This window comes from Bubalus bubalis, chromosome 24 (genome assembly GCF_019923935.1).
Source record: "Bubalus bubalis isolate 160015118507 breed Murrah chromosome 24, NDDB_SH_1, whole genome shotgun sequence".
NCBI classification, from domain to species: Eukaryota; Metazoa; Chordata; class Mammalia; order Artiodactyla; family Bovidae; genus Bubalus; species Bubalus bubalis.
In genome coordinates this window covers 5,699,298-5,721,181 of record NC_059180.1, presented here as the reverse complement: position 1 = coordinate 5,721,181, position 21,884 = coordinate 5,699,298, and the positions used below count along the sequence as shown (strand labels likewise).

General features: G+C 40.8%; 1 protein-coding gene across 2 annotated transcripts in view; it reads right to left on the bottom strand.

Moving 5' to 3' along the window:
* Nucleotides 1-21,884, bottom strand: part of LOC102406240 (cytochrome P450 3A28) — a 38,557-nt gene continuing 16,673 nt past the window's right edge. For both annotated transcript variants that reach the window (XM_006053610.4, XM_044936066.2), the window contains exons 5-13: nucleotides 19,261-19,374; nucleotides 18,910-18,998; nucleotides 17,472-17,620; nucleotides 14,048-14,175; nucleotides 12,943-13,009; nucleotides 7,290-7,450; nucleotides 4,640-4,866; nucleotides 2,287-2,449; nucleotides 1-526 (exon numbers count right to left, since the gene is read on the bottom strand). In XM_006053610.4, coding sequence (XP_006053672.3) covers nucleotides 419-526; nucleotides 2,287-2,449; nucleotides 4,640-4,866; nucleotides 7,290-7,450; nucleotides 12,943-13,009; nucleotides 14,048-14,175; nucleotides 17,472-17,620; nucleotides 18,910-18,998; nucleotides 19,261-19,374 — 1,206 coding nt within the window. In that variant the 3' untranslated portion in view covers nucleotides 1-418. The remainder of the gene's footprint in view (nucleotides 527-2,286; nucleotides 2,450-4,639; nucleotides 4,867-7,289; nucleotides 7,451-12,942; nucleotides 13,010-14,047; nucleotides 14,176-17,471; nucleotides 17,621-18,909; nucleotides 18,999-19,260; nucleotides 19,375-21,884) is intronic.

The following is a 21,884-nucleotide window of genomic DNA, read 5'->3' as shown; positions in this document are numbered from 1 at the left end:
TTATTGTCTTGCTCAATATGTTTTATTCAGCATATTCAAAATAAAATTTGTGATATAAATATCACTCCAGTCCCCATTTTAATTCTTATTTTCATTAAAGTCTGTTGATAAGATTGTTGAGAGATCTTCATTCTGATCAGTGCTCAGGAGGAGTAGATAGTACTAACTGGGGTGGATGGAGAGTGTCCTATGAGAACCTGTGAAGTTGAGTATCTGGCGTTTACTAATCACCTCCTTTGTATGGCATGTAGTATATAATAATCCAGGTAGGCAGCGAGAAAGCTAAATGATTATGCAGAATCCCTACTCGCCATCAAGTATGTAGGTGAAGCCCATCTTCGTTTATTGGTTTTATCAAAGTAGATCACGTCTCTGGTGTTCTGAGATGCAGCTTCCTTCAAAATCAAAGTGAAAATCCTTAGAGAAAGTCAGGCTCCACTTGTGGTCCCAGGTCTCTGGGCACAACCTTTAGAATAACAGGTTGTTCTGGCTGCGTAAGTCCTTGAGTGTATAATTTCAGGGGGATCTGCAACAGTTAAACAAGCACATGAGACCCGATGAATGAAGCCCTGCTAACAAACAAACAAAGAAAGCAAAGCAGACAAGACACTGCTTTCCAAACGTCGGGCACGACTTAGCGACAACAACAGCAACAAAGCTTTTAGCATGATATATACTGGATTTTTTTAAACTACCAGTTCAATATGTTTAGTAGATACAAGGGCAGATAAGGGGACAGCTAAGCTGTCTGTATTTCCTTAAATGAATTTTAATAGTTTACGTCTTAGAGAGGGTTGGTTTATTTAACATATTTATAAAACATGTGGGAAGAAAGTTGCTCACAGTATTCCCTTATCATGTCCTATCAGAATTTAACTTCCACTTTTATGGAGATATAATTGATTTATAGCAGTGCCTATATTTAAGGTATACAGCATAACGATTTATTTATAGAGGTCATAAAATTATTACCATGGTAAGTTTTATTAACACTCATCATCTCATATAGGAAGAAAAGAAAAAGAAATAAATACTGTTTCCCCTGTGAGAGAAGTCTTAGGGTGCACTCACTTACATCACACAGAAATGGTAACAACAGTCACTGTGCTTTGCATGACAGCCCTGCTGCTGCTGCTGCTGCTGCTGCTAAGTCGCTTCAGTTGTGTCCGACTCTGAGCGACCCCATAGACGGCAGCCCACCAGGCTCCTCCGTCCATGGGATTTTCCAGGCAAGAGCACTGGAGTGGGGTGCCATTTCCTTCTCCAGTGCATGAAAGTGAAAAGTGAAAGTGAAGTCGCTCAGTCGTGTCCGACTCTTCACGACCCCATGGACTGCAGCCCACCAGGCTCCTCCGTCCATGGGATTTTCCAGGCAAGAGCACTGGAGTGGGGTGCCCTTGCCTTCGCCGATGACAGCCCTAGTGCTCATTTATAACTGAAAGTTTGCACCTTTTGACCACCTTCGTTCCATTTTGCCTGCCTATCTTTGATTCTTTATATTTATTCTGAGCTGTGTCAAGAGGGATAGTGATAACATTCATCCCTTATTCATTCCACAAAATACCTATTTGAGCACCTATTCTGTACCAGGCTTGATACAAAGTCAGGTTGGCCTGTGTTCTTTATTGATTTAAATTTTAAGTAAAAATACCGAGTATTTAAAATGTACCAGATTCTTAGGCGTTATGGCAAAATTTTTCCATCAATTTTACTATGCAAGCAGTGGCTGAGACCTGCTGTCAGAAGAGCCTCTCTAAGTTCTGGTGGGGAAGAGCATCACTGAAAAGTCATGATGAAAAGTCACTGCTCTCATGATTGTGCACACACTTCCTTCCAGTGAATTTGAAACCAAATTTAAAATCTTTCTTCCATTCAGTGCATGGTGTGCAGTCCTGCCACACTAACTGCATTGGCTCCAGACAAGCTTTTATAGTGGGGTCTTTATGAAGCTGCTGACTTAGCCCTCCAGGGATGATTGACAAGTAAAGGTTTCAGGTGACTCCAAAGAGATTCTCTGGCTGATAGAATAAGTTAGCCTTTGAATTGATCACATACCTAGATATATAGAGATCCATCAGTTAAAAATGGAGAAGGAAATGGCAACCCACTCCAATGTTCTTGCCTGGAGAATCCCCCATCCCAGGGATGGGGGAGCCTGGTGGGCTGCCGTCTATGGGGTTGCAAAGAGTCGGACACGACTGAAGCGACTTAGCAGCAGCAGCAGCAGCATCAGTTAAAAAACAACTCCCAATAAAACGTTATTAATGCAGAAAGTGAATTGCTGACCTGTGTTTCTTTACAAGGTTTGAAGGAGAAGTTCTGAAGGATTCTGATGAGAGCAAGTTTTATGTTCATGATAGCAAACCTCATGCCAAGGCAGTTTCGGGGTCCAGTTCCAAAAGGCAGGTAGACGTAAGGATTTATGCTGTCCTTGTTCTTCTTACTGAACCTGGATCCACAACAGTACATGAAACAAGTGAATGAAAGAGAAAAACCAGAAGAGCTGCAGGTCTGAGGTTTTAACTTAACTCTTGGACCTGTAGCATAAGGAGATTTCTGTGGGCTGGTGACTGAATACTGCTGTGGTGAGAAAGATAAGTTCCACTCCCTGCACCCTAAGGAAGCTTTCACTCCTGTTGAGTTGAGGTATTGGTTATTTAAAGAAAACGTATCCTTAAACTCTAAATTTACATTCAGGGTGGTGACATGTTCACTCTCTGAAAGGCAGTTAGGAAATGAATCTGATTGAAGGAAACATGGGTTCCCATCTCCAAGCACACTTACGTCACTTGTGTGCTCATGGGGGAAGGAAGCAGGAGAAACACCTCTGAGTATTTAAATTGTTATATTTCAACTGCTTTCCCTCATTTCCCTTCCAATCTCCATGTGTCATTATCTCTCTACCTCTCTCTGCCACACACAAAATGCTTAGGTCAGTAGAATTCTGTTAGCATGGGATGCCAGGCTACTCCAGATAATCACTGATTTCTTTGTCTATCTGTTCCACTAGCCTATAAATTCCTTGATGGTTAGACCTCTGTTTTATAAAATTTGACTCCTCAGTATTTTAATATGTCAAGGAAAAATGCATATTTGGGGAAAGTGATAATAGCATTGTGGTTACATATATTTAAAAGAGTCCTTATTTTGTAAAACATTATGTAAATTTACAGACAATGTGACAAAATAATATGGAGATAGAAGGGCAGCAGTGTCCTGTGAATGGTGCAAACATGGGTTGATGCTTCTTAAGCAGGGAATAGACACATACAGATATACATTGTGCAGCAGAAACGAGCACAACTAGCAATATACCGCAATAAAAATGTATTTCATAGGCTTGTGCCTATAGGATATACTTGTATATGCTTCAAATACACCCACACTTGTGTATATTTGTAAAATTCTCCATAATAGGCCTTTGTAAATATTTGGTTTCCCGCTCCGTGGCCCAGTCCCTGACATACACAGGTAAGCACTAAATCTCTGCTTGACGGCTGAATGAATGAAAGGGAAGTACGGTGAGTGGTCTCCGTTTTTAGTTTCTGGATGCTGCAGGAGGGGGAGCTGCTGAGCTTGAGGGAGAAACAGAGTGTCCCTGGTCCAGAACAGGGGACTTGGTGGACTCTGACTCTTCTATCAACAAGTATTGTGTGTCACTACTATGGGAGAACTTGGACATCGGGGCAAACAAGACAACCCTTGGCCATCAGGGTGAAATGAAATGACAACCCATAGTCAGGGTGAAACGAAAGTCCAGATCCCAGCCAGTGCCCGAAAAGTTCATTCCAAACCTTGATCCCTGCACACTAAATGGGAGAGAATCAACTCTATCCAGAGTTCAAGCTGTGCCCAAACCAGACCTTCGCTCCTAATTCCTGAAAAGGATACTCAACAGCTCTCCAAGGAGGAAGTTTAGACATCTAGAGAGCAGAGGACTTCTCTTTGGAAAGTCACCAAATACTGAGACAGAAGGGAGCTGGCCCAGGTCTGCACCCAAGACAGAACCAGGGCCCCTGGGTGCTCCTCCATCCTCAGTGAGGCTGCTTGAACCACAGGGATGAGACCTCTGGTCTCCAGCCTGTGCTCCCACAATAGTAAGAGGAAACAGCAGCCAGTGTCTAAAAATAAGGAATGTGGGACATGTGTGAATTCAGAGAGCTAGGAGAGAATAGAGAGAAAGGCTTAAAGGAAATAAAAAGCCTATACACCTGAAATAAGACAGTAGTAAGGTAACTTATGGAATATGCATACAAACATATGCACATAGAATATTGTTTATAGTTTATTGTTAAATAAATCAAGCCGTTTAGAACTAAATAATATATAAGAATACCACCCAAAGTTTCAAAAATCTATTTATGCATAGAAAACTGTCCACAAGGACATACATTATTAATGAGGCCTTATCTTACTGTATTAGTAATAAAGACAGCTAATAATTTTCTTTTTTCTAATCTAGTTTGGATAATTCAACTCAAACAATGAACACAGTTACAGAGAAAAGTCTTTTAAACAATAAAAAGATATACAGGTAAACGGTCGCATGGCCACCCATTTGACACCTATAATAAGAGTTGTCAGAACTTGCAAGCACCAAAAAGGATGAGGTAGGTGTCTCTTCTCCAGGGTCTTGTACCTTTCGGGATGGAACTCCTCAGGCTCTGGCCAGAGCTCTGGGTTGTTGTGAAGAACGAAGAGCGGCACCAGCACCATTGTCCCTTTGGGAATGGTCACCCCGTGGATTTCCACATCCTTCTTACAGACCCTCTCGAGTCTCCCAGCAATTGGAAACATTCTCAGAGTTTCATTCACCACCATGTCAAGATACTCCATCTGCACCAGGGCATCATAGGTGGGAGGGGCCTTGGAAGAGAAAAACAGATTTTGATAAATTAAGATTTTGGATCAACCTTCAACTCCATCGATGCAGTCCTATTGAAATGTTAGGTGCTCCAGGGAATAATTTAAATCGATCAAGGACATTTATGGACATTTTAGTATCTATCATGTCCTTTGACCTCTCAGGGGCCCATTGAGATGTAGAATAGTGAGGACTTGGAAGATGTTGGGACAGTGCCCTAACCAGGGCTTGAAATCCTGCACATTATCATGCAGTGTATTTCTTTCTCAGGAGAACAAATGTGAGCAATAGACTAAAACCCTTACTCTTAAGTGAAATAGGCCAAAATCACTGTTTCTTTTTGAAAGTGAGGCATGTAAGGTACATGTAAGTACCAAGGAAAGAGAATGTGTAAAAGAGCAAATCCCCTATTCAACATGAAGGTTCTCAGTTGAAGGCTCCTGACTGCTCATTCTTTTCGTTATACGTATACAGTTTGCAAATACTACATTAAATGAAAACTCTGTAAATAATTTGGAGAGAAACGAATTCCTTTCTAAACCAAATCTGCAAATAAAGAATAAGACTGAGTGCTACCAGCAACACAGTTTCAGTTCTAGAGGAAATTACAAGAGAATCAGAATCCTCAACTCCACCCTCTGTTGCTGGAAGAGTCCTCTATTGTCCCTGCAGGTGTGACCAGAAGGTTTGAAGGTCTAAATAAGCCACTCCAGCCCCAGGGGCCAGCTCTCCTCATACCACAAAGACCTCCAGTTTTTGCAGATATCTGAGACTAGTGAGGGTGGTATGTGGCTGTCACGTGGGGTTATATTTAAGGGGCAACATTGTGGAGGATAGGAGTGGCTCAAGAGCCAACACCCTGGATCACAGCTTGACTTGATCACCACCAGGTACACGACTAGTGTCTGGAAGTATTTCATCTCCCTGTCACTCAGGTATCTCATATGTTACATGGAGACGGATGGAGCTGACCCTCCATAGGGTTGTGTGGCAGAGACACTCACTGCTCACCCAGCATCCCATGTATTCCCCATATTTCCCAGGCCATCTGAAGTTATGGGAAACCAACTTTGCCAATGGGCTGTGAACTGAGGTGGTTATGTCAGTTCAGAGACAAAATATTTGAAAAGTCAGTGAGCAACTCTCAGGTCCCTATTCCCCAGATAACAAGAATGTTTCAGATAAAGCAGTTACAAGAAGGTGGAGCCTCAGCCTGTATCCCCAAGTGACTCTGTGGAGCAGAACTGTGTACTCATTCCTCCACTAACAATCCATGTTGGATGTGTAGATGTGGGTTAAAAGTAAACCTTTGCTATGAAAGCCCCTGAGATTTTTAGGCTAATCTGTTGCTGAGGCGTAACCTAGACTCTCCTGACTAAGACTGAATTTTATGAAGGTTAGATTCATTCATAAATGCAAAGTGTTTAGATAGACATAGATAGTAAGAAGTAAATATTAGCCAATAGTGGTGTTGTTATCATAAGTATTATTATAAAAAGAGGAGACCACAATGCTTTAACTACTCTCTGTCTCTTACTGACTTTTTCATCTTATTGCACCAAAAATAATCCCCAAATAAGATTTACCATAGAAGACACATCATCTGTAATTTAGGTAGGCACTACTATCTATCCTTATCTTGTATCTAACTCTGTGATTCCCTCCCATTCTCATTCAGGTTGCTCAGGTGGCACCTTGAATTAGTGGAAAGGTGGCTAGTGTGATGTGAGCAGCCGGTTTGAAAGTCACCCACAAGATTGGGCTTCTTGATCTTGACACCTACCATCGCCCTGAGCTGCAGACATGTGGAATATGAGACACGTGTAGAACATGTAAGGAGCTGTGTCAGCCCAGCTAGTTAGCCATGGCTAGCCTAGATCAGCCAACACCCAGACCACAGCAAGTCCGGCTATAGTGGTAAAGAATCTGCATGCCATCAGGAGCAGCAGGAGTCACAGGGTCAATTCCTGGGTTGGGAAGATCCCCTGGAGGAGGTCTTGGCAACCCACTCCAGTGTTCTTGCCTGGAGAATCCCATGGAGAGAGGAGCCTGGCAGGCTACAGTCCACAGGATTGCAAAGAGTCAGACATGACTGAAGCAACTTAGCATGCAGCATGCATGCATGCAGACACCAGAGCAATAGATGTTTACTGTTAGACGCCACCAAGATTTTGTGATTTGTTAACATGGCATACGGTAATATGTGATATGCCAACACCAGCATTTTTTTCACAGTACCTACATTCCTGTGTGTGCAAGGCATTATCTATGTTTCCCCTTTGTTTTGTACACTTAGATCCTTCTTAAACAGCACAGGTAAAAGATTTGAGGCTTATGCTTTCGGCAAATATGTTCAAGGAGCAGCAAGAAGGCATTTTTGCTAAGGCTTCACCTTCTTCCTCTCTCTCCAGGTATCATCACTCACCTTATTGGGGAAAGTTGCATCAATTTCCTCCTGCAGCTTCTGCTGGACATCAGGGTGAGTGGTCAATTCATATATAATGAAGGAAAGAGTACTGCTAGTGGTCTCATAGCCACCAAAAATAAAGATAGTACTTTGGGCCACGAGTTCTATGTCAGACAGAGCTAAAAGGAGACAAGAGACATTTTATATTATATGAAACACATCGATATAAAACATCATAGTTTAGATGATGAGAAATCAAATGAAACTGCCAAATCCCTATGGGGAAAATGTAAAAGCAATTAGAGTTAAACTGGGAATGTTTTGTATTCTCAGACTTCCGAGGGAGGGGAAATACGTATACCTATGGCTGGTTCATGTTGTTGTATGGCAGAACCCAACAATATTGTAAAAAAATTATTCTCTAATTAAAAAATAAATAAATACATAAAAAACAAGAAAAAAGCAGAAATTGTTTTAATCCAGTTTTCTCACTGTCCATAATCCCTGCAGATGGTAACTGCAGCCATGAAATTAAAAGACACTTGCTCCTTGGAAGAAAAGCTATGACAAACTTAGACAGCATATTAAAAACAGAGATATCACTTTGTCGACAAAGGTCCAAATAGTCAAAGCTTGGTTTTTTCAGTAGTCATGTGTGGATGTGAGAGTTGGACCATAAAGAAAGTTGAGAGCCAAAGAATTGATGCTTTTGAACTGTGGTGTTGGAGAAGACTCTTGAGAGTCCCTTGGACTGCAAGGAGATCAAATCAGTCAATCCCAAATGAAATCAGTCCTGATTATTCATTGGAAGGACTGATGCTGAAGCCGAAGCTCCAATACTCCGGCCACCTGATGCAAAGAACTGATTCTTTAGAAAAGACCCTGATGCTGGGAAAGATTGAAGGCAGGAGGAGAAGGGGATGACAGAGGATGAGATGGTTGGATGGCATCACTGACTCAATGGACATGAGTTTGAGCAAGCTTAAGGAGTTGGTGATGGACAGGGAAGCCTGGTGTGCTGCAGTCCATGGGGTCACAAAGAGTCAGACATGACTGAGTTACTGCACTGGACTGATACTATTCTTGGCTCCCTGCTCCTGACTATGCTGCCTCCCCAGTAACAGAGTTTGGTAATTTCAAGAGACAGCATTTTTGTCTAACAAACGCAGTGTAATCAGTGTGTCCCTTGGAGAAACCTTAAAGCACTTTAGTTATAAGTAATATGGGGCCATATTCTCTTCCAGAATAATTTAAATTACTCTAGTTAAAGTATAACTTGATTCTTTGATAGATTGTACAAGGGTAAGGCCACATTACGGGAGAAATTAAACTATCTTTTATCTAAATATGTTTGTAGGAACTCCAAAATCACTGCAGATGGTGATTGCAGCCATGAAATTAAAAGATGCTTACTCCTTGGAAGGAAAGTTACGACCAACATAGATAGCATATTCAAAAGCAGAGACATTACTTTGCCAACAAAGGTCCATCTAGTCAAGGCTATGGTTTTACCAGTGGTCATGTATGGATGTGAGAGTTGGACTGTGAAGAAAGCTGAGCGCCGAAGAATTGATGCTTTTGAACTGTGGTGTCAGAGAAGACTCTTGAGAGTTCCTCGGACTGCAAGGAGATCCAACCACTCCATCCTAAAGGACATCAGTCCTAGGTGCTCATTGGAAGGACTAATGTTGAAGCTGAAACTCCAAGGTCACCTCATGCGAAGAGTTGACTCATTGGAAAAGACCCTGATGCTGGGAGGGGTTGGGGGCAGGAGGAGAAGGGGACGACAGAGGATGAGATGGCTGGATGTCATCACCGACTCGATGGACATGAGTCTGAGTGAACTCCGGGAGTTGGTGATGGACAGGGAGGCCTGGCGTGCTGTGTTTCATAGGGTTGCAAAGAGTCGGACACGACTGAGCGACTGAACTGAACTGAACTGAAGAGAACAATAGATGGCTCTTTCTAGTCAAAGTGTGTTCATGGACCAGCAGCATCACCAACATCTGGGAACTTATTAGAATATCAGAGACTCAATTCCAAACTAGAACAATGGAGTCAGAGTCTGGCTTTTCATAAGATGTGGTGATTAGTGTGTAATATTGGCTAAGAAGCATGGATTATACAATTGACAGGCATCAGGCAACAGAAGACCTGAGGCACAAGTCTTCTCAGGGTGATCTCAGATAGGCACAGAAACTACAGAGACAGACTAAAAGCCAGAAGAGCTGTGAGTGAGCCTAGTCTAATCAATGGCATTAAAATACCAGAAGGAAGGATGGGTCTGTGGAAGGACACTGGTCAGTGTGCACCATAGAAAAATGGGGTCCAGGGAGGGGAATTAGCAATGCTGATTCAATCCTGGCCTGAAGGTCATCTTCCTCAGTACATGCCCACTGTTTACTCTCCTTTATGCTCAGCAAAAAAACCCTTGTAATTATAAATAGGTCTCTCTTTTCAATTTCTCCTGAGAGACCAAGCATGGTCAGTCTCTCAGCTCTTTGATGGGACTGAAGTAGGACCTTTGTTACTTAGAGCACTCAAATCAATGTAGTACCTGCCCCAGCCAAGCGAGTCACAACAAAAACAATAGAGAATGAGTGGAAGAGAGATCTACAAGGTTCTGATTGCCCCATGATGATTTCTGTGATTCTATTGTGGGTAAATTCAACTATCAAATTCTTTCCCCCAGTGAGCATAAACCCCATGATACTCCAGAAAGTTTAAAGCTGTACTAATACGTGGCTATTTAAATTCTAATCAAAATTAAATGCTATACTTCAATGGCAATAACCACAGGTTAAGTGCTCAATAGCCACATATGTCAAGTGGTTACTATATTGAACAATGTGGACACAGAATACTCCTTCTTCACAGAAAGATGTATTGGACCATGTACTTACATATCTAGATAGATATTATAGATTGAAGTAGATTTAAACATAGTTTTAGATATATTTATAGTGGCGTGCTGGCATCAGCTCATTCTTGTTTGATCGAGCCTCAGGAGTCCCCCTGGAAATCCTCGAGCATCTACCCCCATAACCAGAGCCTGCCTACTTTACTACTTTGTGCTCTCACCTACACCTCTGACTTTACAGGGGGCTGTCCCCCACCACCTCTTTCAGAGAAGGAGTTAATTTAGAGCTCCAGTTAATAAAAACTCCTGGGCGTGACAGGAGTGTTTCAACCTACAAACTCCTCTGAAGGTTCTCTAGCCTGCCTGACAGGCTTGTCTGGCCACATGTGATTGCTCACAGCCTCCCAACCGTGAGAGGCACGAGATGCTTTAAACCTTCTAAAAACAGTTCTTTAGAGAAGTTAGAAAACTATTAGTATAAGTATAGTGGGCTGATTAGAAATTGTATTGGTGAAGGGTTTTTCATTTGTTGAGCCAATGTTTACTGCTAAGTCTCCACATCCCCTGCCCTTATACACGTTAATGAATATATAGAATAAATAAGTATTAACCTTTGATATTAATCACGTTGGACCTTAGGCTAAGTAAATTCTTTCCTTAATTAAAACCCACTACATCCCCACCCTATAGGAATGTAACTTTATCTGGTACCTTCGGAAGGTGGTGTCTGTTTTAAGAATAATCACCCCTGGAGAAATAAGTGTCCTGGTTGACTGACCGCTGTCACAAGGAGAGGGTCATAAATTGTCAGCAGGCCTCCTGGCCAGAAGATGATGTAACACCCCTAAGACCTCTGTATACATTTGTATGAAGCACCTGACTTTGATAAAAGTCAGGACTGCTGACCCCGTGTGACTTTTGCATAACATCTCAGTGTATAAAAGTAGACCATGGAAAATAAAGAATTGGGATCAGTTTCTCAAAATACTGGTCTCCCCATGTCGCACTCTCTCTCACTCTGGCTGAGTCTCCATCTGGAGCGCGGAACCCGCCAAGCTTACTAATTATGCCTGGGCTTCTAAGATCTGACCGGGGAGGCCTCAGTGTCTCCTATCCTTCGGGAGAACGGAAGGACGCCTGCGGCCTACGTAAGTGGTGCAAGCTTCTTGTCTTGAAGTTTTATTGGTTTCCCGCGTAAACCAAGCTACTCAGCCTCTTTTCTCCACTGAATTTTCCTACTGAGCTATCCTCATTCTATTACTCTTTACATCTTTAATTAATATCTAATTGAAGCTATTGTGTCCTGATCCTCGCCGACACCATCCCCGCTTCAAACTCCCTGGATCAGCCGGGGCTGGACCCCAGCATTGCTCCAGAATAAAATTTTTAAAATTCAAGAATTTTGTGACATGGTCGTCAAATGACTGATAGCTTAAAATTTAACATGTGGGAGTGATCATGGTAAGGGTAGATATGGAACTACTTATGCTCACTCTCTTGTGTAAAAATATTTTATGTTCTTAGCTTTGTCCAGTGGAAAGATCTAGAAGCAAAGAATCCCTAGAGGCAATGAATCCCTACAGGCAATAAGCATTCCTAAGATCCTAGATTGTGACTTATAAATACCACTTTTCAATAAAGGGAACTAGAGCTCCTTTGAAAAAACAGCTGATTCCAGGGCTACTCAGGGGTAGGAGAAGCCTGGATTATCTTACATCAGAAAGTGAGGAAGTTCTTAGAAAAAGATACTTTAAAGGACAGTGGAAACTTGTATGCACTGATGGTACATCCTTACGCATTTGCCAAAACCCATGGAATGTATAATACTAAGAATGAACCCTAAGGTCAGCTATACACTTTGGATGATAATGATGCATTAATGTAGGTTCATTGATTCTAACAAATGCACAACTCTGGTGTGGTCTTTTGATAGTGGGGGGAAGACTGTGTGTAGTTGGGGCAGGATGTATATTGGAAATCTCTATACTTTGCACTCAATTTTCTTATAAAACTAACTATTCTAAAAATAGCCCATTAAAAAAAGATTTAAAGTGAAGAAAGGAGAAAAGAAAAAAGAATGTACGGTCCTACTTGAAAAAGCTCCAGTGGACAAACCAGAAAGAATTTGAGAATCAAAATGAAAAGTGATGTAAGAGAGTACATGAGATCATGCTATATAAATATAGATGAACAAGTAAGCCAACAAGAGAGAATGGAGAGCTTCCCTACAAAAGAACATCAACTCATAAATACAGAAGAATGATGGGATCAGAAAGTCATCGTGTTATAACCATCATGGTAACGATGGTTTCAGTCAGAAACCACCCATGAATGATAAAATAAGTAGGTGACAATTTGAAGAGAAACAGTGTATTTCCAGTCTCACAGGCGTCTCTCACAAGTCATTTATTAATTACAAAAGGGAAAAAATAATCTCTAGAGTAAGCTTGTAAATACAACCTTAGCCAAGAGTTCCAAGTTACGGGCACCAACAGTGGGGCAATGTGGATCTGGAGGAACCTGAGAATTGATATTAGAACAAAGCTCCCCAGAGGTTCAGCTGTAGGTGATCCACTGACAGTGACTCACTTCTGGGCCTGACATCCTTGCCATACTTGCCCTTTCGAGCTCTGAACAAAGTTGTGCCTGGAAACTTCCAGGAAGTACCACAGTCTACTCTTTCTGCACAAGTGTCTTTCTTCCATTTGGCAGAAATTCTCACATGCCTGGAAAACTTCTTGCACATTTTGAGAGCCGCACCCTACCTATACGCCTTCCCATAGTGGCCCCCATGAAGCTCTCCATGGTTACCTTTATGGGTGTCAATTTCTTTGGAATTCTGAGAGTTAATCATTAGCTGAAGTAAATCCACTCGATTCTGGAAACAGAAAGAGAAATCAATTTTAGAAATTACTTGTGAAGATAGAAATAAATCAGGAGTGTATATTTAACTTCTTTCCTGAAAACATGGCCCCTTAAAGAGCAAGAGTCTAACTAATATTGCCTGAGTCCTCAGTGAACAAAACCACCCACCTACAAATCTTAGAGACCATGATGCTTCCCTGAGAGAAACCCAGGCATCACGTCCCACTGGTTTTTTGCCCTCACTCTCTCTGATCTTTGGTTTCTTTGACTTTTGAAACAGCTTCTTAACCAGATAGTTATCTGCTGTCTCTCCTGTCACACCTGTTTGCTCAGGAACAGGTCCATGGCTTCAATCCTTTTTTCCCCTTCAACTTTAACTCTTATTGAATGGACACACAAATCAACTCCCTCACATTGCATAGGTCACCAGCAGATTTTGCAGAAGCATCTACAAACTCTTGACCCTCCCAGGACTCTACACATTCTTTAGTGACATCCTGTAACCAGCCCATCTCTCCTAACCTGGAGACAACCTTGTGCTGGCCTCATGGCATCATGAAGGCCAAACTGGGTTAACCCACTTGTGGCTTCATTGGCCAGAGAAGACGCCTGCTCACTTCAGACCATGACAGGGCTCAACTTTTTAAAAGACTGCAATCTATCAGGCATCTGATGGAGTCTTTCATCTGACAACTTATAAAATATGAGGCTTGGCATTGAAGTAATTCTTTACCAAGCTAATATTTGGTAAAATATCAGTAAAATTATTTTTAATCAGTAACTCTTATCCCTCATATACTAATTAGCATGCTTCTCTGGTTCAGTAAAAGAACCACTGAAGAACTCTCTGGTTCATAATCTTATTTTCTTCCCCATCCTTTTCCTCTTCCATTGCCCCCCCCCCCCCTCAAATTTTAGAACCATCCTATTCTATACTCTATAGTTTTCTACCTATCTTTCAAAAATGCAAAGATGCATAGAAGTCATATGTATACAGCTCAATAAATTATTAAAAAGTGAACACCCACTTGTAACCACCACCAGACTTTACCGTTTGTTTATCTGTGAGGCGACTTTCTTTAATCTTCTTTACAGATTTTGTGAAAAAGTCCACAGTACTTTTTGGAAACAGAGTAATGTTTAATATTTCAAAAACTGGGTTGAGAAATGGAAATAATACTGCAGGGAAAAAGATAAAAGGAAGTTTGGTGAAAATGCAAATTTTACTTTGCATTTAGCAAATATAGTTTACCTTTAGCAGATATAATTTGCTCTACCAATCAAAAGAGTAAAACCACCAGGATACTCAATCATGACCCATTGCCTCTAGACCTTTGCTCAGACTTCCAAGTCAATGACTGATCAAGGCCAAATCCACATCTGGGGCCCATCACTATAGTAGTGAGATCAGTGGTTCCCTCTGCATCTTTGGACTGACCAAAGAATAGGATTACATTCTGGAACCTCATAGCCTTTAATTCTTGGACTAGCATCTCTTTGGATAAAGCAGACCAAAATCTGTTACTTCAATTAATTGTGCAGTTTAAAAAAAAACAGTCATGATCAAAATAATACAGTATGTGTCTTTCTACCACAATGGAATAGAATTAGAAATAATAGCAGAAAGACAATTAAGAGATACACAAATATGTGGAAATTAAATAACACACTCCTAAATAACCAATGGGTTGTAGAAGACATAAAAAGGGCAATCAAAAATTGCTTTTAAATGATTAAAAATGAAGATACACTATATCAAATCTGATGGGATGTAGCAAAAAGCAGTGTTCAGGGAGATATTTGTGGCTGTATGTTTAGATATTAAAAGAACAAAGATCCTAAAACAAGAACCTAAATTTCCACCTTCACACTCTGAAAGGAGGAGCACAAACAAAACTTAAAGTAAGTAGAAGGTGGAAGAAACTGTAATGAGTAGGAGATTAAAAAACAGTGGAGAAAGTCAGTGAAACTAAAAGTTGATGCTTCGAAAGATTTTTTTAGCTAGACTGGCCAAAAAAAAAAAAAAAAAAAAAAAAAGAAAAAGAAAAGAAAATACTCAAATTGCTAGCATCAAAAGTAAAAGAAGGGAGATTACAAATGACATTTTAAAAAGTACAGGGACTATAAAGAAATCTTTGTATACTCAATATCTTATAATAACCTATACTGGAGAAGAACTTGGAAAAGAATATGTGTTTGTGTGTACATAGCTGAATTACTTTGCTGTACACTTGAAACTAATGCAATACTGTAAATCAACTTTACTTCAATAAAAAAGTAATCTATGAACAACAGTATGACAATAAATTAGATCATTTAGATAAAACGGACAGATTCTCAGAAAGACACAAACTGCAGAAAGTGATCCAAAAAGCAACAGACAATCTGATATACCTATTAAAATGGACGAAGTTTGAGTTAGTTATCAAGAAACAGCCCACAGCTTGGCGAAGAAAGGCTCAGGTAGAGGTGGTTTCAATGGTGAATACTACCAAATATTTAAAGGATTAGCCCCATTTTTAAACAAACTCTTTCAAAAAAATAGAAGACATTGGAGCACTTCCAAAGTGTATGGGTTTGATACTAGAACCAGACAAAAACAGCACAAGAAGGTACAGACCAACATACCTTATCCCACGGATGCACAGATCCTCAACAGAATACTGGCAAACTGAATCTAGCAACACATCAAAAGTGATACACACCATGACCAAGTGGGGTTTATCCCAGGAATGCCAAGTTGTACAATAAACCATACCAAAGGAATTAAAAAACAATGCGGTCATCTAACACATGCATAATAAGCATGTGGCAAAACCTAACATTCCCTTGTGATAAAAACACTCAACAAACCGGAACAGAAGGGAATTTCCTCAACTTGATGAAAGTCGTCTATGAAAAACTAAGCTAACACCATACTTAATAGTGAATGGCCCAAATGTTCATCAGCTGATGAATGGGTAAACAAAATGCGGAATGTCCATATAATGAAATACCATTTGGCGTACAAAGGAATGAAGTACTGATATGTGCTACAATTTTAGATTACTCATGATAAATGAAAGAAGTCAGCCACAAAAGACCACATATTATATGATTCCATCATATCTAGCGTCTAAAATAAGCAAATTTGAAGTGACAGAACATAGATTGAGAAAGTGAAAGTCGCTCAGTTGTGTCCGACTCTTTGCAACCCCATGGACTGTCCATGGAATTCTCCAGGCCAGATTACTGGAGTAGGTAGCCGCTCCCTTCTCCAGAGGATCTTCCCAACCCAGGGATTGAACCCAGGTCTCCTGGATTGCAGGCAGATTCTTTACCAGCTGAGCCACCAGGGAAGCCCAAGGGATAGCTTAAAGCTAAGGGGGAGTGGAAGGTGATAGGTACAGGGCTTGAGAGTTGACAAAAATTGGCAGCCGTGATGGTTGTGCATATGTCTCTGAGAGTGCTAAAAACCTTTCTTTTTCAATTGTGCTGTTATAGTTGAGATCCAGCACTGTGTTAATTTGGGCACAGCGTAATGACTAATGAATGACTTAACATACATGTATTTTAAAATTAGCCCCATTAGTTTAGTTAACATTCCTCACCTGATATAGTTACAGTTTTTTTTTTCCCCTTGTGATGAGAACCTTTAGGATCTACTTTCTTAGTAAATCACAAATATAGTAAATCACAGTAGTGTTAAGTGTACTCATATTGTACATTATTCTGCCAGTACTTTTATGTTGTTGCTGAAAAATCACATCTTTTGAATACCTTTATTCAATTTCCCACCAATCCAAGCCACTCCTCTCCTAACAAAAGAAATCTGATCTTGCTTTTATATGAGTTTGGTGTTCTTCTTCTTGTTTTTTAGTTTTGGGTTTTTAAAATTAATTTATTTTTAAAAATTTTGGTTGACTGGGTTTTTGCTGCAGCCTGTGGGCTCAGTTTTCTCTGTGGTATGTGGGATCTTAGTTCCCTGACCAGTGATTGAACTCGTTACCTGAATTGGAAGCAGATTCTTCACCACTGGACTACCAGGGAAGACCCAGGGTGTTTTTTTTTATTTTAATTCTATATAAGTATTCACCTTTCTCTGTTTGATTTATTTCACATAACATAATACCCTCAAGGTCCTTCCACCTTGTTGCAAATGGCAGGATTTTCTTCCTCTCCTGGTTGAATAATATTCAATTCTGTGAATACACACACACACACACACACACACACAGATATAATATTCAATGTGTATACTGAATGTTGTATATAACTTCCATGTCCATTTCATTTGTTGATGGATAGGTAGGATGTAAAAATGAATGAATTATACATTTCACACTGGTGTATTATGTGGTATGTGAATTGCATCTTATTACACCTATTATTTAAAAAAAGATAGATGAAGGAAGGATTGAAAGAAGGAAGGGAGGGAGGGAGGAAAGGAGGGATGAAAGAGGAATAAAGAATAAGAAATAAAGTAGTTCACATACTTATTGAAAGAATGAATGGATCGAAGGGTCTAAATCTTAAGAGGTTCTTGCTATGTTCCACAAAGGGATCGTGTGGGTTGTTGAGGGAATCAATATTCACTCCAAATGCTGTGCCAGTAATCACATCCATGCTGTAGGCTCCAAACATGCTTAGTAGAGAGAGAAAAACATGTTCAGTTAAAATCAACACCTCTTTATCCTTGTCCAACATGTGCAACAAGAAATACACGTAAAATCCGATGCCCAGGCAGACAGGAAAAGAGCCACACTCTCTCAGAACCACCTGCTGGATCATAGAAGAGTCTCTGCTACTATCTCTCACTCCTGAGGTGTATATGACATGTGAGTGATGCAACTGGCCCTACGTTAGGGAGGTGGGGACATTAAGGCAACCTAGACCCCCACCCCCTGAATTCAGGGATCTTGTCATAGAGAAAGACACACACAATCAGACAGGAAGTACAGTAATGTGTTTTGACTATGGACAATAATGAGTGTGTAAGGACTGTGTTTGAGTAAGACAGAGTGTGGAATAATTAACTTTTCCTGGGGAGTCAAGAGAAGGGACATTGACCTGGGTCTTGCTTCACCATAAAACCTGTACTCAGAGCTGATTTCCCTTTAGCACATTACCTAACAGCAGTGCCCTGTTCTGAGTTGCCAGGAACATCATCCCTCCTTGTCTCACACTACTGCTAAGGCTCCTGGAAGACCTGTCTTCCTCAACCCCAGTGTTCTGTGGTTGCCCTGAGGGAAGACTCATTTCTGTGAACTATAAGAACTAAAACTGTTCTGAGTTTAACAAAAATCCTTTCAAATTGACTTAGGGAATCCCATGGCTAAGTGAGCGTATGTCCTCAGCTTCCCTGGGACTGTCTTCCTTTATATCTGTTATTATAGTATAGTTGTTTTTTAAAAGAAATCTCAGTTTAGACAACAAAAACTATGGTTACCCCACCCGTAGTCTGTACAGGGCCTTCTCTCTTTTGAGGATGAAAGAAGAACAAATAGTGATGAATAATTAATATTTAGTATTTTCTGTAGGAAAAGTGTGAAGAGATTTAAGTTGTTTCAAGTTCAATACTGTAAATTTACTGCCCAATGCACTACCTGCCAATATATACCAAGAGCCTTCCTCTGCCACTGTTTCACACCCTCTATACTCAGTACTTTGGCATGATAATGTTCTCCTTTCAAAACTGTTTATTTTAGTCTTCTGGAATATCCATAAAGTCATAGTTAAGATAAGCTCTTTATGGCTCATGTACACAAAAGACACCTTCTCTCCTGGCTGCCCGGGAGCGGCCCGTCAGGTTTGTAACACGACCTACTTCTGTCTATTCACTAGATAGACACAGCAGTTGGAACTTGACCCCATGGTAGGCAGTGAGAAGCTCTCAGTGGAGCTCAGAGGACCAGCAGCTTCATCCCTACTTACTCTTTCATGTTGACAGGACTGCCTTTCTCTGCTTCCTTCCTCAGGTTCCTCACCAACATATCTCCATACTGGCCAATGATGGGGAACATCTGGACATTAAATATATCATCACATGAAGTTAAATGTGGAGACTCAAGTCCTAGAAGGACCTGGCTTTCCTAAGCATGGAGTAGTAACTGACATTTTATAAAAATCTTAAAAATGTCTCTCTAGGATGTAAAGACAAAAGACCAACGTTAAAAAACTCAAACTCAGCAGACTCCTCTTTGAAAAGAGACTATGATCTCGGTTTCTACCTGTCCCTAGCGTCATTCCATAAGTTTCTAATTGAAAGTCCTCTTCTTTTCTTACCTCCTTGAGCTTTCCGCTGGTGAAGGCTGGAGACAGCAACGTCCGTATTCTCTTCCATTGTTCATCCCAAGCCAGAGAGATGGCATATTTCATAATTCCCATTGGACCAAAAATCTAGTCAAAAGCAAAACATATTTATCCTCTATAAGTTTTAGAAGTCTCAACAGTTGTGGAAGATTTCTTAAATAAGGATCAATTATTCAGCTAATATTTAGTGACTGTCTACTTAGTAGCAGACCCTATGCTAAATGCTTAATGAATATTTATCCAAAATATCTAGGTTTCTGTGGGTGTGGAGGAGAGACACCCAGCCACTTGATGTGGTTTCCAAATTTCATATTTCAGTATCCTATTAAGTGAAAATGACCCATGTAGTATAGAAAGGGTTTTCCCAAAGGAATAGGCAGGAATAAGACCTAGTTCATCCTCCCGGTCTGTGAAGAGTACAAGGGAACTAACTAGTGACAGAAAGCTGATAGCTTTGACAAACATATGTTGTCTCAGACCAGTTCTTTCTTTACATGTCTACAGCATGTGGATTCAAAACATTTCTTGATATGAGACTTTTTAAAAATAAAAATAGAGGAGGAGCTAAGATGGTGGAGGAACAGGACGGGCAGACCACTTTCTCCCCCACAAATTCATCAAAAGAACATTTAAACGCTGAGTAAATTCCACAACACAACTTCTGAATGCCGGCAGAGGACATCAGGCACCCAGAAAAGCAACCCGTTGTCTTCGAAAGGAGGTAGGAAAAAATATAAAAGACAAAAAAAGAGACAAAAGAGGGAGGGATGGAGCTCCATTCCGGGAAGGGAGTCTTAAAAAGAGAGAAGTTTCCAAACTCCAGGAAACACTCTCACTGCCGAGTCTGTGCCGAGCCTTGGAAGCACAGAGGGCAACATAACAGGGAGGAAAAATAAACAAACAATTAAAACCCACAGATTACGAGCCCAAACGGGCTCCCCCAGCGGAGGAGCAGCGCAGATACCCGTCACTAGCAAGCGGGGGCTGGGCAGGGAGGCGCAGGCTGCATCGCTTAGATTAAGGATCTGGCCTGAATGCCCCGAGCGCTATCTGAGCGAACTAATTTGGGCTAGCAAACCAGACTGTGGGATAGCTACCACGCGGAAAGCCAGCCCTAACCTAAGACATCGCCAGGCCCGCGCACAGAACAAAGGACTGGACAGAGATAGCCGGCTGCAGACCACCCCCTCCAGTGACAGGCAGCCAGAGCTGGAAGTGGGCAATCGCAGCCCCAGAGAGACTACAAAACTGTAAGCAGGCTTATTTTCTAACTAAGACTTCTTGGTGCTCTGGACGGTCAACATCCGCCTGAGAAGGTGCACCGGTTGTACACCCAGAAAACTGAGCGACGGGGAGGCGATAAGTCGCAGCAGCCCTGCTCGCCAAACACCTCATCACCTGAGCTGCTCGGACCTGGGAAGGGCACAAAACACAGGCTCAACGGAGTCTGCGCCTCTGAGGACTTCCCGAGTGCCTGAACCTGAGCGGCTTAGACCTGGGAGGTGCAAGCAGCCCAGGGCTGGCTGCGGATGGATCCCAGCGGAACAACCTAGAGCCTGAGCAGTGTGGCCAGGAAGGCTACATGCGCGGTGAGCGGGGGCAGGCCCAGTGTGGCTGAGGCACTGCGAGCAAACGCCAGTGTTATTTGTTTGTAGCGTCCCTCCCTACCCACAGCGCGACTGAACAAGTGAGACTAAAAAAAAAAAAAGTGTCCACCACCGCCCCCTTTGTGTCAGGGCGGAAATCAGACACTGAAGAGACCAGCAAACAGAAGAAGCTATAACAGAGAGAACCGCTTTGGAAGCGACAGGCAATAGATTAAAACCCTGTCCTTAGTACCGACTACATACGAAGGGGGCTATAGATCTTGAGAAATAGAAGCCGGACCAAGGAACTAGCAGAAAATGAACTGACCCCACAATACCCACAATAACACCAGAGAAAGTCCTAGCTATATTTTTACTATTTTTACGATCATTCTTTCTTTTTTTTTTTAATTTAAAAAAAATTTTAAGACCTCTATTACTCCTTTAATTTTCACTTTTATAACCTACTATTACTTTGCAAAAAAAAAAAGACCCTATTTTTTTTAAAGCAAACTTCATATATATATATTTTATAATTCTTGTGACCTTTTTTTTTCTTTTTCTCTTTCTTTTTTTTTCTTTTCTTTAACATTGTATTTTTTAAATTCCAAACTCTACTCTAGATTTTTAATTTATGCTTTTTGGTATTTATTATCAATTTTGTACCTATATTTTCTTTATAATTTTTGTGACTTTGTTTTTTTTTCTCTTTCTTTTTCTTCTTCTTTTCTTTAACATTGTATTTTTGAAATTACAAACTATACTCTAGATTTTTAGCTTTTGCTTTTTGGTATTTGTTATCAATTTTGTACCTATATTTTCTTTATAATTTTTGTGACTTTGTTTTTTTTTTTTTCTCTCTCTCTCTCTTTCTTTTCCTTCTTCTTTTCTTTAACAATGTATTTTTGAAATTCCAAACTCTACCCTAGATTTTTAATTTTTGCTTTTAGGTATTTGTTACCAATTTTGTACCTTTAAGAACCCAATCTTCAGTACCCATTTTTTACTTGG